The sequence below is a fragment of the Aquarana catesbeiana genome, linkage group LG05, assembly GCF_042186555.1.
Source record: "Aquarana catesbeiana isolate 2022-GZ linkage group LG05, ASM4218655v1, whole genome shotgun sequence".
In the NCBI taxonomy this organism is placed as follows: Eukaryota; Metazoa; Chordata; class Amphibia; order Anura; family Ranidae; genus Aquarana; species Aquarana catesbeiana.
The window spans coordinates 245,799,451-245,815,482 of record NC_133328.1 but is presented as its reverse complement, the minus strand read 5'-3'; the positions used below and the strand labels follow the sequence as shown (position 1 = coordinate 245,815,482).

The 16,032-nt window shown below is 44.7% G+C and overlaps 1 protein-coding gene across 1 annotated transcript in view; it reads right to left on the bottom strand.

Annotated features, from left to right (window-relative positions):
* Positions 1–16,032, bottom strand: part of SACM1L (SAC1 like phosphatidylinositide phosphatase) — a 281,982-nt gene that overhangs the window by 185,908 nt on the left and 80,042 nt on the right. Inside the window, exon 6 of the mRNA XM_073630675.1 lies at positions 4,210–4,269. Coding sequence (XP_073486776.1) covers positions 4,210–4,269 — 60 coding nt within the window. The remainder of the gene's footprint in view (positions 1–4,209; positions 4,270–16,032) is intronic.

Sequence of the window (16,032 nt, the reverse complement as noted above, 5' to 3'; positions counted from 1 at the left end):
ACATTGACAATGATAACCCATTATTTATGGGAGGGGGGTGTTGTAGAGAGCCATTCTTGTGCTATAAGTTTCCAAGCAATGAAGCTAATCCCCTTCTTAATGGCACATTTCATTCTCAACTGTGATCAGCAGTGGTCATTTTGATTAGCTCAAGATGAAAAGAGCTTTCCTGGGGCATTTCAGTCCTTGGTAGGGCAACTGAAGCAAGCAATCAACTATGGGTGGCAAGGCACTGTAAAAATATCTCTGGAATAAAGTTGTGGACAGGCACAAGTGGGAAAATGCATACAAAATTTTTCAAAGGCTTATTTCAATACCTAGAAGCACAGTGAAATCTATTATTAAGAAGTAGAAGGTATTTGGTATAACAGACACTCCCTGGATCAGGACATCCCTCAAAAGTAGATGACAGGGCCAGGAGGAAACTGGTCAGAGAGGCTAACAAGAGGCCTACAGCAACTCTATTTTTTTCTGACATGTTGGTGTTATATCTTTCACTTAGATGTTATAAGCTGCACTGAGTAAATACAGCTGTATAAAATAAAAACTGTGTCTGTCTTCATTTCAAGCTGCAAAGCAACAGAATGTGACTATTTTAAATGTTATTCTTTTCTATATTCACATTAAGCACCTCTAATAATAATAATAATAATATTATTATAATGCTCAATACAGGTTTTTTTTTTTTTTTTTTACAAAGACCACACATATTTGGAATATATTGAGTGTCCCATTTCACAAATAGAAGATTGGTCAAGGCTTTCGTGAATGGCTCCATTTCATCAGGACCAGCAGTGAAATTGCTACAAAGGCCTCCATGCAATTCCACTGATCTCCTCCCTTCCCAATCCACAAAGTAAAAATTAACCCAAAGAGAGGGAATTTGGAAGGGAAGAGGTCTCTTCCAATATTGCCATCTTATGACAAGACAAGAATGGCTGCACATCTGAAGGTTCCAAAGTGCCTTTATTAAAAATCACCAGGATACACCAAGGACACCAGATATTTAGTCACATAGACGCGTTTCACACATCCAACCTGTGCTTAATCATTCATGTAAGTACCTCTAATAATAATAATAATAATGTTCAATACAGGTTTTTTTTTTTTTTTTTTTTTTACAAAGACCACACATATTTGCAATATATTGAGTGTCCCATTTCAGTCACTGCTGGTACTGATGAAGTAGTGATATTTACAAAATGCATTGACTGCAACCTGTCATCTGTGAAATGGGGCATTCAATATAGTGCCGCTATTGCATCGAGCATCATACCAGATTCTTCTAAACTTTTGAATGATGTGACTAATATTTGGAAATATTTTTTATACCGGTGTTTTAAATTTATGTCCCTGGGTGCTATCCTAGAAAGTTCCTGGTTTTTACCATGTATTCATTTGTTGGTTTGGGATGTTGACACACTAGGTAATTTGCCTAGTGTTACTTCGCCCCCCTTTTAAAAATTTAAAGGCTAATTATCCTTTGAAACCAAACTTCAACACTGTCATATTCCCCAATCCTCTACCTTCATACCACACCTCCCACTCACATGAATTGCAGGGTGCTTCTCTTTACAGCTTTCTGTCTGTGCTTGAATTGGGCACTGCTGTGAATGGCTCTGCCTGCACAACAGCAACAGCTTCATCCATTCACTGGAACCGTGAACAGATAGACTACCACTTCTCATCTGCCTCAGTTTCAAAAGGAACATGAATATCTCAATGGAGCACAGTGGCGTCACCACATTCGTAGGCTTTTGTTAGCTTCCTCCAGCCTCATAATGGTAGGTCTATACCTCTGTATCCCAGTCCCTGGTCTGTACAAACAATGAAGGAGCCTGTGCATTGCACCTGCAACATACTCATCATGGTTGCAATGCTTTGCAGGCATGGGTGCAAAAATTAAATGCACATTGTTTCTTCAACCAATATGGATGCATTTTTTCAAAGTGTGAACTATTCCTTTAACCACTTGCCGCCCACCCACAGTCAAATAACGGCGGGGCAGTGCGGCTCACGTTCTGGATGGACGCAATATGACAGCACGCAGATCGGCGATCGTGAGCCGCGCCGTGTCCAACCAACGATCTCTGTAAAGAGCGGATCTTTAACCATGTGATCGGCTGTGTCCAATCAAAGCCAGTCACATGTAATCACAAAAGTGCCGGTGATTGTCTCTCATCACTTCACACTGACAGAATGTGTGGCAAGGAGAGATGATCAGCAGCATCTCCTCGCAGGGAACATCCGGACATGTAATCAGTGAACTAATAATCAGTGCCCTGATTACAATAAATCGCCCACAGTCCCAGCAGTGAGTGCCCAACAGTGCCAGCAGTGAGCGCCTACCAGTGCCAGCAAAGTGCCCACAAGTGCCACATTTCAGTGCCCATAAGTGCGGCATATTCGTGCCGCCTCATCGGTGCCACCTAATCAGTGCCCATAAGTGTCGCCTTATCAGTGCCCATAAGTGTCGTCTCATCAGTGCCCATAAGTGCCACCTCATCAGTGCCCATAAGTGCCACCTCATCAGTGCCCATAAGTGCCCCCTCATCAGTGCCCATCATTTCAGCCTATCAGTGCAGCCTACAGTGATCACCAGTGCAGCCTACAGTGATCACCAGTGCAGCCTATCAGTGCCACCTGATCAGCGTCCATCAGCGAAGGAGAAAAATTACTTATTTACAACATTTACTGACAGAAACCAAGAAAAATTTATTTTTTTCAAAATTTTCACTTTTTTTTTTTTTTTTTTTTTTTAGGAAAAAATAAAACCCCCAGAATACCACCAAAAGAAAGCTTTATTTTTGTGAAGAAAATGGTAAAAAAATTTCACATGGTTACAGTGTAGCATGACCACGCAATTGTCATTCAAAGTGCGACTGCGCTTAAAGCTGAAAAATGGCTTGGGCAGGAAGGAGGTGTAAGTGTCCTGTATTGAAGAAGTTAAATCGGTAGTAAAGTCTTAAAAAAAAAAAAAACGAACAAAATAAAAAACAAAAAAGCCGCCCCCCTGCAATTTACCGTTATAATGTGCTTGTATGCGGTGCATACTAGCACATTATGACAGACTTACCTGTAAAAGGGATCCCTCTAGCGGCGTCCTGTCACCACTGACAGGGCTTCCATCTTTACCCGGTCTTCTTTCTGGGTTTGCGAGCTCTGGCCCTTTGAATGACTGTCACTCCTGCGCATGTGTGTGGGAGTCACCATCATAGCAAAGCGCTCTGGACTGATGGCACACTGGCAGCAGAAATTGTGAATAGCTCCTTAACAGTGCACGTTTATGAGATATTCATTGCACCTACAGGTAAGATTTATTATAAGCTTACCTGTAGGTGCAAGTGAAGGAAAGTCTTTCCTTGAAGTTCTAGATACCTTTTATATAATGCAACAAAGGATTTATTAAAGTGTACATCAAGTCAAAATGTGTTGTTTTAGTTTAGGATCAAGTTAGACCCATGTCAGTTTTTTTCAGTCTGTATCATGTCAGTGAATTTCCTTTCACACTGTCACAGAAACACAGTGGGGGTTATTTACTAAAGGAAAATCCACTTTACACTGCAAGTGCACTTGGAAGTGCAGTCACTGTAGATCTGAGGGGGACATGCAAGGAAAATAAAAAACAGCATTTTAGCTTGCACATGATTGGATGATAAAATCAGCAGAGCTTCCACTTATTTCAGATCTACCCCAAAGATTCAGAGAGACTGCACTTTCAATTGCACTTGCAGTGCACAGTGGATTTGTCTTTCGTAAATAACCCCCAGTGTGTAGTAAAGGGATATCTTGCCAAAGCAAGAGGATATTCCTTCTTCCGCAGTTATCAGGACAGTGTAGCTCATTTGAAGATGTCCCTGGCATCACCTGTTCACGTAACACTTGTTTGGACGTAAAAAATTTTTGGGATTCCCATTGCATATGTACTGGACACAATGATCACCAAAACTATGGTGGAGATGGTGAATCTCCCCAAAAGATACCCATACAGCAATAAAAACCCAGCAGAGGTTCTAACCTTTACACATTCTATTAAAAAGAAAAAAGAAAAAAAAGTCTGCTGCTTGGTAGGAAAAGCAGTGGTCAGCAAGCCCTGTAAGCCCAGCAAATACTGTAGAAGCATTATACAAAGCAATTAATAGTATATATTCTAACATGCTGCTAATACTTATATATTGTGCCTACTAAAATAATAACAATGTGAATTACCTCAGGTTGTGCAGAAAACTCTCTCAATAAATGTCCATTCCAAACAAACCTCTGATCAGCCTGCAAGGAAAATAAAAATTATACTTGAAAAACATGTTTCATGAAGAACAAAGCTTTCACATTTGAAAAACGTAGGAAAAGTCTACTTTAAATGAGATACTACGTCTAGAAAACAAAACAAAAAAATTCAGCAGAAAAACTTGGGCTTTAAATCTAAATCAAGTTTAATTCACCAACTTGATTTACCAGCTTAAGGCCCCTTTCACACTGAGGTGCCTCTAAGCCACCAGTAAAACACTAAGCGCTTTTGTAGAGCTTTTCAGGTGCTTTTGAAGAGCTTTCTATTCATTTCAATTGAGAGGGGCGTTTTCTCACCGCACTGCCCCAGTGGAAAAGCATTCATTGATTTCAATAGAAATAGGTGTTCGTGAGCTTTTTTTTTCGTGCGCTGAAAAGCGCCTCAGTGTGAAAGGGGTCTAATACACAAAGCATGCACACAGTCAAAAGGTTCAGTTGTTTGACCCCCAAATCACAATTCGGAATTAGCTAGATCACTTTGCCTTTGGAAAGACTATTACTTCCAAACATTTTGTAGCAGTAAGGCCCACTTCACACTGAGGTGCTTCTAAACTGCCAGTAAAACACTGAGTGCTTTTGAAGAGCTTTTCAGGCACTTTTGAAGAGCTTTCTATTCATTTCAATGGGAAGGGGCGCACTTGTCTGTGGCGTCACAAGAGGGCGAGGCCACCAGATAACATAGTTAGGTGGCCCCGCCCCTTACCTATGTAAGAAATGTCAGATGGCGGAGCCTGCAATAGGCAGCCAGCCTTCACCGTTGGCGGTAGCGTTTTTTTTTTCCAGGTTTCGGCTGGTGATTGACGGTGGATTTACATAGGGGGACACTATCTTTTTTATTTTTAGTAAAATAATTGTCAAAAACTGTGTGTGTGTGTTTATTACCTTGTGACACTTTTTTGGTGATTGGTTAGGGGTACTATGTACCCGATACGCATTCACATGGGGGCGTGGGATCTGGGGGCCCCCCTTCTTAAAGGGGGCTTCCAGATTCCGATTAGCCCCGTGCCCGCAAATCCCCACAACTACTGGCCCCGGTTGTGGGGACGAAGCCCTTGTCCCCATCAAGGCGCCACCCCAAAGAACCCACCCCCCATGTTGAGGGCATGTGGCCTGGTATGGTTCAGGAGGAGCACTTGCTCGCCCCCCCCCCCCCCCCTTTCCTGACCTGCCAGGTTGCATGCTCAGATAAGGGTCTGGTATGGATTATGGGGGGACCCTACGCTGTTTTTCTCATTTATACTTTTTATGTTTCGATAGTTTATTCAAGTTTTTCACAGAACAGAATAAAGATTTTGGCACCAATTCTGAACATACATAAGCTGAGGAACATACGTACAAGAATGGAAAGTCAAACTATAAATTGTATAGGTACCATGTGAGCAACATGTTGCCACCTTCCGCGTGGTGATAGGTCATGCTCCCTGAGACATCTTGCCTCTTTATAAGTTAGAGCCAAGTAATCGCAATCCATAATAATGTTTGATCAACTACAGTTTTGAATGTTAAACTCCAAAGCGAGCTGTAAAACAGACTGTAAAACCTAAACATTTCAATATGTCCTATGTCATGGTATCAACTCAGTTAAACAGGACCCAGAGTACGCCCCATCCCCCCCCCACGCCGAGGAATGTGCGTTCTCCCACAAGTAGCAGAAGACACTCCATCCCCCAGAAGCGTGGAAGAATGCAGTCCAGGCCCACCAATACCAGAATGGGAAAAGAAGAGAGAACAGAAAAAAAAATAAAATAAGCAAAACAAAAAGAAAAACGGGAGGGGGGGGGGGGGACCAAAAGGAGCAAGAGATGAAAGGAGAAAGAGAAAAGAAAGGGGGAAGGAAAAGAACTCCGCGCTCTGGTCAGTGTCACCAGGAGGAAACCTAGTCAGCAACCGTCCGGGGATCATTGGTCAATATCCGATCCATGAACCCCATACCTTTTCAAACATCTTCAATTTATCCTGCAAGATTGCTGTCAGCCTTTCATTTAACATAAGCCAAGAAAGTTTATGTTTCGTTGGTCAAATGGTATAGCTGCCGACCTCCAGTTCCTGGCTATTGCAATTTTAGCAGAAACAAATATAAAATGTGAGGCGCCATCTCTGGATTTTGGAGGCCTCCTCAACCTTACAACCCAGTAACGTGTGTTTTGGGGACTTTGCCACCATATGTGGTAGGCCGTCCCTTCCTGACCAACACCAGCCTTGAAAACACTTAGAGGAAACCCCCAGGACAAAAGTGGCAAATCTAGCCGGTACCAAATACCACCTTAGTAATACCTTATAATTTGCTTCTACAATAGAACGGTTGATGAGTGACCTTGATGCTGCTAGCTCTATCGAGTGCAATTCCTCAAGTTCCAGGGTTTCCTGGATATCCTGCTCACATCTAGCCATATAGTTCAGTTTTACCGAGGTGTATGTTAGAATAGTATATATTTCAGATATATGACCTCGGGTTTCATCATATCGACAACACATTTTCCATAGGTGACATAGTCGCAAGATCACTTTTACGTGATAAGGTATGCAGGTAATGGTGTATTTGAGTATATCTAAAATGTTCTGAGTCTGGCAATTGGTGTTTTTCTATCAGCAATCTTCTGGACAGCATTCCTTTATGATCCCAAAGGTCCGCAAACTGCATGAAACCCTTGTTGGGCCACCATTCAAAAGCAAGGGGAGTGAGGCCCGGGGTGAAGTCCTTGGTTCGCAGGAGAGGAGCTAATGGGGGTGTGAGGCAATTTGAAGTTATGAGACTTGGACAGTCTATCCCAGATGCCCAGTGACAAAGAAAGGGAGGGGCATAGAATTTGGGGTCGATCCCTCGTCGGCAACCACATAATGTGGGAAATTGTTTTAAATTGAAAAGAATAGGATTCTATCAACAAGGTGTGGGGCTTCTGGGAATTAAATTTAGTAAGTTGGGCCAATTGTGCAGCATGAAAATATTTCAGCAGATCAGGGAGTCCTAGGCCCCCCTTCTGTTTTGGGGTATACAGTGTGCACTTATTCATCCTGGGCCTCTTGTCTCCCCATATTAACTGAAGAAGCTTCTTTTGAAATAGCATTAGATCAGATCTAACAAGTGCCACTGGTATAGTGCGAAAAAAATATAAAATTCTCGGAAGAACATTCATTTTCCCGAGTGTAGTCTGCCAAACGATGGAGGATGAAGCTGCCATCTAGCCAAGTATGCCGTTGAATGTCCATATAGTGCAGGATAGTTGTGGGAATATAAGGTATGTAAAGAAGGTGTCAAATGAATACCTAGATATGGAAGAGCCTCTGGTTGCCAGTGAAATTTGTAAGATTGTTCAAGGGTTTTTTGAGTGCTGTTCTGTAAAGAGATATTCAATGCCCTAGATTTGTCATGATTGATTGTAAGACCCAAAATTCCTGAAAAGGGTTGAAGTATTGCATACAGGTTGGGGGATGTGGTAATGGTTGATATGACCATCAAGATGTCATCCGCGAATAGTATACATTTATGTTCCCTATCACAGCATTCTATTCTCTGAACATTCGGACAATTACGGATCTTAATTGCAAGCGGCTCCATTGCTAAAACGAATAGTAATGGGGATAAAGGGGACCCCTGCCGAGTCCCCCTATGGATAGCGAGGGGATACCCCTTAATCATTAAGGACGCAGTAGGCGGTCATATAATGCTTGGAGTAGAGCTAAAAAATTTTGACCAAAACCAAAGCTTGACAAAACATGTAATAAATAGTCCCAGGACAGGGAATCAAATGCTTTGTGGACATCTAAAGAAAGCAGCATGTCCTGTCTGGAACCCTTGCGATCCCAATCAGAATGAATGGCAGAGATTATATCTAGAATTCTCCTGGTCTGGTCTGATGTCTGGCGATTGGGGACAAATCCTGCTTGGTCCAGGTGAATATATTGTGGAAGAAAATAATTTAATCTAAGGGCTAGCACCTTTGTCATTATTTTTAAGTCTATGTTTATTATTCTTCATACTTTTTAATTGTTTTTTACCTTAAAAATGTTACCAAACCCACAATAGTAAAATCGGTCTGTATCTACACTAGACAGAGAGGAGGAGCCAGGAGCGTCGTCGAGGGACCCGAGAAAAGAAGGTTCATGGCAGGCAAGTATAGATGTTTGTTTATTTTAAGTGTTAACTTTACAATCGCTTTAAACCAACTATAATCTACTATGTATAACCATCCAAGCATCCCACCATCACTCTTTATGTCAGGAGGAAGAGATTTAATTTTAAGAGCTGGTTCTGGCTAGCTCAGTAGATTGTTACAAAAAAAAAAAAAAAAAAGCCTGGATTCTATCTTAGATACACATAATATAACTGGATACTAATAATCATAGGTGAAATGGGGAATATCTGATTGCCTCTTTGGGGATTAGGAAGGAACTTTTTCCCCTGCTGGAGCAAATTGGCTAATGCTTTATTGGGGTTTATACCTTCCGCTGGATCAACTGTGGGAACTGGATTGTGTGTATAAGATTGTATATTTTTTTTCTCTTCTATTGGTTGAATCAAACTAAACTATGTAACCATCAACTGTTCCTGATAGCTGTTTATTCCAGATAACACCCAGTGTTCAGTGCTCATCACTATACATGCACTAGACCAAAATTAAATGACCACTGTGTACTAATTGGTCTGACAGAGCATATGGGTTAAAATTTCACGGTCTCCACCACACCAGCCCATATGTTTCCACAAAGAGTATTCATGGGTATCCCTACAAACAGAACAAGGGAAGAAAGAACAGCTTGCATAGTGCATCCTATAGCATCATCCCGGTAATGTTTTTTACAGGAGGTGATCAGGTGTTATGTAAGGCCCCTTTCACACGGGGCAGATCCGCTCAGCGGAGTCCGCCAGCTCAGCAGAAGATCGCTCCATTGATCTCCGCTGAGCCGGCGGATGACAGGTCTGTCTCTGCTCACTGAGTGGGGAGTGACCTGTCAGAGCCCCGCTGATCTCTATGGGGACAGCATGTCCATTTTCATCAGATCTCATCCGATCCGCCAAAACGAATGGCAGACGTATCGCCATACATCTGTCTTGAGTGGATCGGATGGCAGACGGGTGTCAAATAATAATTTAATAAACATGCAAACAGGGTACACTATGGCACTTGGGTTTGTTGTTTCATGTCTACAACCTACGTAAGTAACAGTGTGATTGAGCACTTATGAGAAAGTGAAGGAAGGTGTGTCTGACGGCAATACAAACGCTTACTCACACAGAGGAGCACTCTGGAGACTGTAGCATTACCATTGGAGAGTACAAGTTGATCCATTGTGGTGAACACGAGGAGTGACTTGTCTATGCTTTTACATTCAACTTTTGAGGTGAGCAGGCAGAAGAGCCGCTCATTTTTCTCAGCTCGTCGTACGTGTTGTGTATATATATATATATATATATATATATATATATATATATATATATATATATATATATATATATATATACATACATACATACATACATATACACACACACACACATATATACATACACACACACACAGTATCTCACAAAAGTGAAATTACACTTTGTCACAATGTAAAGCCTGTCAGTGCTCAGACCATACGCCACACACTGCATCAAATTGGTCTGCATGGCTGTCGTCCGAGAAGGAAGCCTCTTCTACAGATGATGCACAAGAAACTCCACAAACAGAAGAGAAGCAGACTAAGGACATGGATTACTGGAACCATGTCCTGTGGTCTGATGAGACCAAGATAAACTTATTTGGTTCAAATGGTGTCAAGCGTGTGTGGCGGAAACCAGGTGAGGAGTACAAAGACAAGTGTGTCTTGCCTACAGTCAAGCATGGTGGTGGGAGTGTCATGGTCTGGGGCTGCATAAGTGCTGCTGGCACTGGGGAGCTACAGTTTATTGAGGGAAACCATGAATGCCAACATGTACTGTGACATACTGAAGCAGAGCATGATCCCCTCCCTTCGGAGGCTGGGCCGCAGGGCAGTATTCCAACATAAGGACCCCAAACACACCTCCAAGACGAACCCATTCTTGCTAAAGAAGCTGAGGGTAAAGGTGATGGACTGGCCAAGCATGTCTCCAGACCTAAACCCTATTGAGCATCTGTGGGGCATCCTAAAAGGAAGGTGGAGGAGCGCAAGGTCTCTAACATCCACCGGCTCCGTGATGTCGTCATGGAAAAGTGGAAGAGGACTCCAGTGGCAACCTGTGTAACTCTGGTGAACACCATGCCCAAGAGGGTTAAGGCAGTGCTGGAAAATAATGGTGGCCACACAAAATATTGACACTTTGGACCCAATTTGGACATTTTCATTTAGGGGTGTACTCACTTTTGTTGCCAGTGGTTTAGACATTAAATGGCTGTGTGTTGCGTTATTTTGAGGGAAAAGCAAATTGACACTGTTATACAAGCTGTATACTCACTACTTTACATTGCAGCAATGTGTAATTTCTTCAGTGTTGTCACATGAAAAGATAAAATAAAATATTTACAGAAACACACACACACACACACACACACAGGCCACTTTATTGGGAACACCTTGCTAGTACCGGGTTCAAAACGAGCTGTTGGAAACAATCTCCCTTCCACCACATCACAAAGGTGCGCTATTGGATTGAGACATGGTGACTGTGGAGGCCACTGGAGTACAGTGAACTCATTATCATATTCAAGAAACCAGTTTGAGATGATCTGAGCTTTGTGACATGGTGCATTATCCTGTTGAAAGTAGCCATCAGAATATGGGTACACTGTAGTCATAAAGGGATGGACATGGTCAGCAACAATACTCAGGTAGGCTGTGGCGTTTAAAAAAAGCTCAATTGGTAGTGGTACTAAGGGGCCCAAATTGTGGCAATTAAATATCTCCCACACCATTACACAACCAGCCTGAATCATTGATACAAGGCAGGATGGAGCTATGCTTTCATGTTGTTTTAGGATAAATTCTGACACTACCATCTGAAGGTCGAAGCTGAAATCAACACTCATCAGACCAGGTAACATTTTTCCAATATTCTATTGTCCAATTTTGGTGAGCCTGTGCGAATTGCAGCCTCAGTTTCCTTTTCTTAGCTGACAAGAGTGGCACCTGTAAAGAGAGTCTATTTAGGACTTGCTTACATCGCCAAGTGCGCATGCTCTTGAAACGCATCCAGCTTTGATGACGTCATCCGTACGCAGCAAGCTGTGCGTTCCACGCCTCGCTCTGAGGACGCTCTCTCCGGAGCCCGCGTCATCCATCTGCCGGAAGATCTCACAGTTGTCAGCAAGGAATCCACACTGCTTAGGACTCGGGGATGCATCACTGTTATTCCTACAAAATGTGAGTTGATCTACATCTATTATTAAAAGCATTATTTCTAAAATACTGCACTCAGAGGTGCCTCTCTACTTGTGTTTTGTTGCAGCTGAGGAATTGGTTTCTACCCTATCATGATGGCAGCCCTGTTTGCATTTTTTGGATGCTTTTTTCCCCATTTTTACCATTCCTAAATAGACTCTTTTAGCCGATATTTTTACGGACTGACCAGACTCTATTTTTATCATTACTTCCTTTTTTTTTTTTTTTTTTTTTTGCAGATTTGTATCAGAATGTGTATCATGCCTGACTTGTTTTGCGCCTATACTTGTTATACTAATGACATTTACATAGAGGAACATGTATTAAGCAAAGGGCTATCTGCAAGATATAATGTAGTCTATAGTAAAGTAAATCAGCTTATTTAGGAACAAAGTCCCTATATAAAGCAAAGCTAAATGTCCATAAAATGATAAAAAAACAATGGCACAAATGGCAGATCCCTTAGGACTGAAGCAGACTCTGAAAGACAAGGTAAATAACAAAAAGGGGTGCCTCTAGGTGCAATATGTTTAAAAAGATAGTTTAATGATAATATAATCAGCCAAATGGCTACTCACATGACAGTTGTGAGAAACAGGCATGGGTTTATCATAATGTGGAGTGTGTGGTCACTCTGCTGTCCGGGGGTGCATCCTGAGTGCGGTCCTGTAGCGCTGAGACGGTCCTGGGTGGGATGAGGGGATCCAGAAAATGTTGTCAGCCGAACTGGGTTTTGCTGAGCAGGGGTGAGCGTATCCTGTGGTCTGCAATAAACCCTGTCGGTCTATGTGTGACTCGGCGGCGGCGTGCGTGTTAGCTTGGAGCGTACTCGCTGCAGTCTGGAACCAGAAGTGACGTCGGGTGTATCAGATGATGCGTTTCAATGCTTCCGCATTTTCATCAGATCTGATGAAAGCTGTCATGTGATTAGCAATTTGGCTGATTATATTATCAATAAACTATCTTTTTAAACATACTGCACTTAGAGGTGCCCCTTTTTGTTCTTTACCTTCAATATTGAGTTGGCCCACCCTTTGCAGCTATAACAGCTTAAACTCTTCTGGGAAGGCTGTCCACAAGGATTAGGACAGCGTCTATGGAAATGTTTGACCGTTCTTCGAGAAGCGCATTTGTGAGGTCAGGCACCGATGTTGGACGAGAAGGGCTGGCTCGCAGTCTCTGCTCTAATTCACCCCAAAGGTGTTCTTATTGGGTTGAGGTCAGGACTCTGTGCAGGCCAGTCAAGTTTCTCCACCCCAAACTCATTCACCCATGTCTTTATGGACCTTGCTTTGTGCACTGGTGTGCAGACATGTTGGAACAGGAAGGGGCTAATCCCCAAACTGTTCCCACAAAGTTGGGAGCAGGAAATTGCTTAAAATGTCTTGGTATGCAGATGCCTTAAGAGTTCCCTTTACTGGAACTAAGGGGCCAACCCCTGAAAAACAACCCCACACCATAATCCCCCCTCCACCAAATCATTTGGACAAGTGCACAAAGCAAGGTCCATAAATACATAGATAAGCGAAGGCTGGATGTCCACCTCCAAGAAAGAAAAGATTAAAAAAAAGGCCCGGGTGGTGGCCTTACAAAGCTGGCCTACAGAAGCCTGGTGCCAGAATGCCCAGGAAGTTCCCACTGATCTGCTGGAAAGTGTTTATAAAAGCACAGAAGTTTTATCCTTGAGGCTCGGTTCACACTGGGGCGACTTGGGATCCGACTTGTACGTCCTCAAGTCGCCCCAAGTCGCTCCAGAAATAGTTTCAATGGGAGTTAACGCTAGCGTCTTAATAGACACTACTGAAGTCGCTCCGACTTCAGAGCGTACTCCCTGTACTACTTTGATCCGACTTTGATCCGACTTCAGCCTATTGACTATCATTGAAGTCGGATCGCCGTCTCGCATGATCCGACTTCGGCATGCGACTTGTGCTCAAATGATCTTGAGGGGAACTCCGCGCCAAATTTTAAATAAAAATCCGGCATGGGTTCCCCCTCCAGGGGCATACCAGGCCCTTGGGTCTGGTATGGACCTTGAGGAGAACCCCCTACGCCGAAAAAACGGCGTGGGGGTCCCCCCCAATCCATACCAGACCCTTATCCGAGCACGCAGCCCGGCCGAACAGGAATGGGGGTGGGGACGAGCGAGCGCCCCCCCCCCCCCTCCTGAACCGTACCAGGCCGCATGCCCTCAACATGGGGGGTTTGGTGCCTTGGGGGAGGGGGGCGCGCTGCGGCCCCCCCCACCCCAAAGCACCTTGTCCCCATGTTGATGAGGACAAGGGCCTCTTCCCGACAACCCTGGCCGTTGGTTGTCGGGGTCTGCGGGCGGGGGGCTTATCGGAATCTGGGAGCCCCCTTTAATAAGGGGGCCCCCAGATCCCGGCCCCCCACCCTATGTGAATGAGTATGGGGTACATGGTACCCCTACCCATTCACCTAGGGGAAAAAAGCGTCAATAAAAAACACAGTACACAGGTATTTAAAATAATTTATTAGGCAGCTCCGGGATCTTCTTCCGACTCCGGGGGTCTCTCCGGCGTCTTCTCCCGGTGTCCGCATCTTCTGCCGGCTCCACCGCTATCTTCTGGCGCTCTTTTGCCAGCGGTGGTCCGGACCTCTGGATCATCTTCTTCCCTCTTCTCTTCCAGAGATGTTGACACGACGCTCTCCCCAGCCAGAATGGTTTCTGTGCGCTCTGCAAGGGACTTATATAGGCGGTGACCCCGCCCCCTTATGCCGTCACAGTCCCTGGGCATGCTGGGTCTGTGACGTTTTAGGAGGCGTGGTCACCGGGTGATGACCACGCCCCCTTATGACGGCACAGCCCCAGCATGCCCTGGGACAGTGACCTCATAAGGGGGCGGGGTCACCGCCTATATAAGTCCGTTGCGGAGCGTTCAGAGACCATTCCAGCTGGAGAGAGCGTCGTGTCAACATCTCTGGAAGAAAAGAAGAAGGCAGAAGTCCGGACCACCGCTAGCAATTGAGCTGCAGAAGATAGCGGAGGAGCCGGCAGAAGATGCGGACACCGGGAGGAGACGGCGGAGAGACCCCCGAAGTCGGAAGAGGACCCCCGAAGTCGGAAGAAGATCCCGGAGCTGCCTAATAAATTATTTTAAAAAACCTGTGTACTGTTTGTTTTATTGACGCTTTTTCCCCCTAGGTGAATGGGTAGGGGTACCATGTACCCCATACTCATTCACATACGGTGGGGGGCCGGGATCTGGGGGCCCCCTTATTAAAGGGGGCTCCCAGATTCCGATAAGCCCCCCGCCCGCAGACCCCGACAACCAACGGCCAGGGTTGTCGGGAAGAGGCCCTTGTCCTCATCAACATGGGGACAAGGTGCTTTGGGGTGGGGGGGCCGCAGCGCGCCCCCCTCCCCCAAGGCACCAACCCCCCCATGTTGAGGGCATGCGGCCTGGTACGGTTCAGGAGGGGGGGGGGTGCTCGCTCGTCCCCACCCCCATTCCTGTCCGGCCGGGCTGCGTGCTCGGATAAGGGTCTGGTATGGATTGGGGGGACCCCCCACGCCGTCCTTTCGGCGTAGGGGGGTTCCCCTCAAGATCCATACCGGACCCAAGGGCCTGGTATGCCCCTGGGGGGGGAACCCATGCCGGATTTTTATTTAAAATTTGGCGCGGAGTTCCCCCTAAAGATTCATACCAAACACAGTGGCGGGGATCCAAGTCGGATCCCCGTTCATTGAAAGTCGGATCCACAAGTCGTGTTGAAGTCGGGTTGAAGTCGCGTAGCAAAGTCGCGTTGAAGTCGTGTTGCCCCTGTGTGAATCGAGCCTGAAAGTGTACACTCTAAAGATCAGTCTTCTTATCCATTGAATGATGATGGATTTGGGAGCAGGGTGTCCCTTGTGAAGACAAGACCCATACTTAGGTGGATAATGACATAGGTGGAAGAACTGCAAACTCAGAGACATATCTGGCAGATGTAACAGCAACTAAAAAGGCCACTTTGAGATTATCTGGTTTTATCGGATTCATCTTGTTTGCTTTCTTCAAGGCTGCATGATTCCTGCTGCCCCTTGATGGATGATGTAGGCCATAGCTGCATTATTATCGGGCTGCACCCTGATTGGTTATCCATACAGAAGGGAGTTCCATATGACAGAGCCAATCTTATTGCTCTGAGCTCCAGGACGTTGATGGGGAGCTTTGCTTCCACAGGTGACTATGTGCACTGGACCATGAGTGATTGGAACATGCCTCCCCTGCCTGAAAGACTATCTTCTGTTATAACTTTCTGGTGATAATGGAAGGAAAGACTTCCCCACTGTTATGGCTGGGCTGGAAATCCACCAAGTTATGGAATTCCCTGCATGAAAGGATAGGAGACCGGGAAGATCGAGAGGATAAGTATGCTTGTTTCTAAGGTTTCAAATGA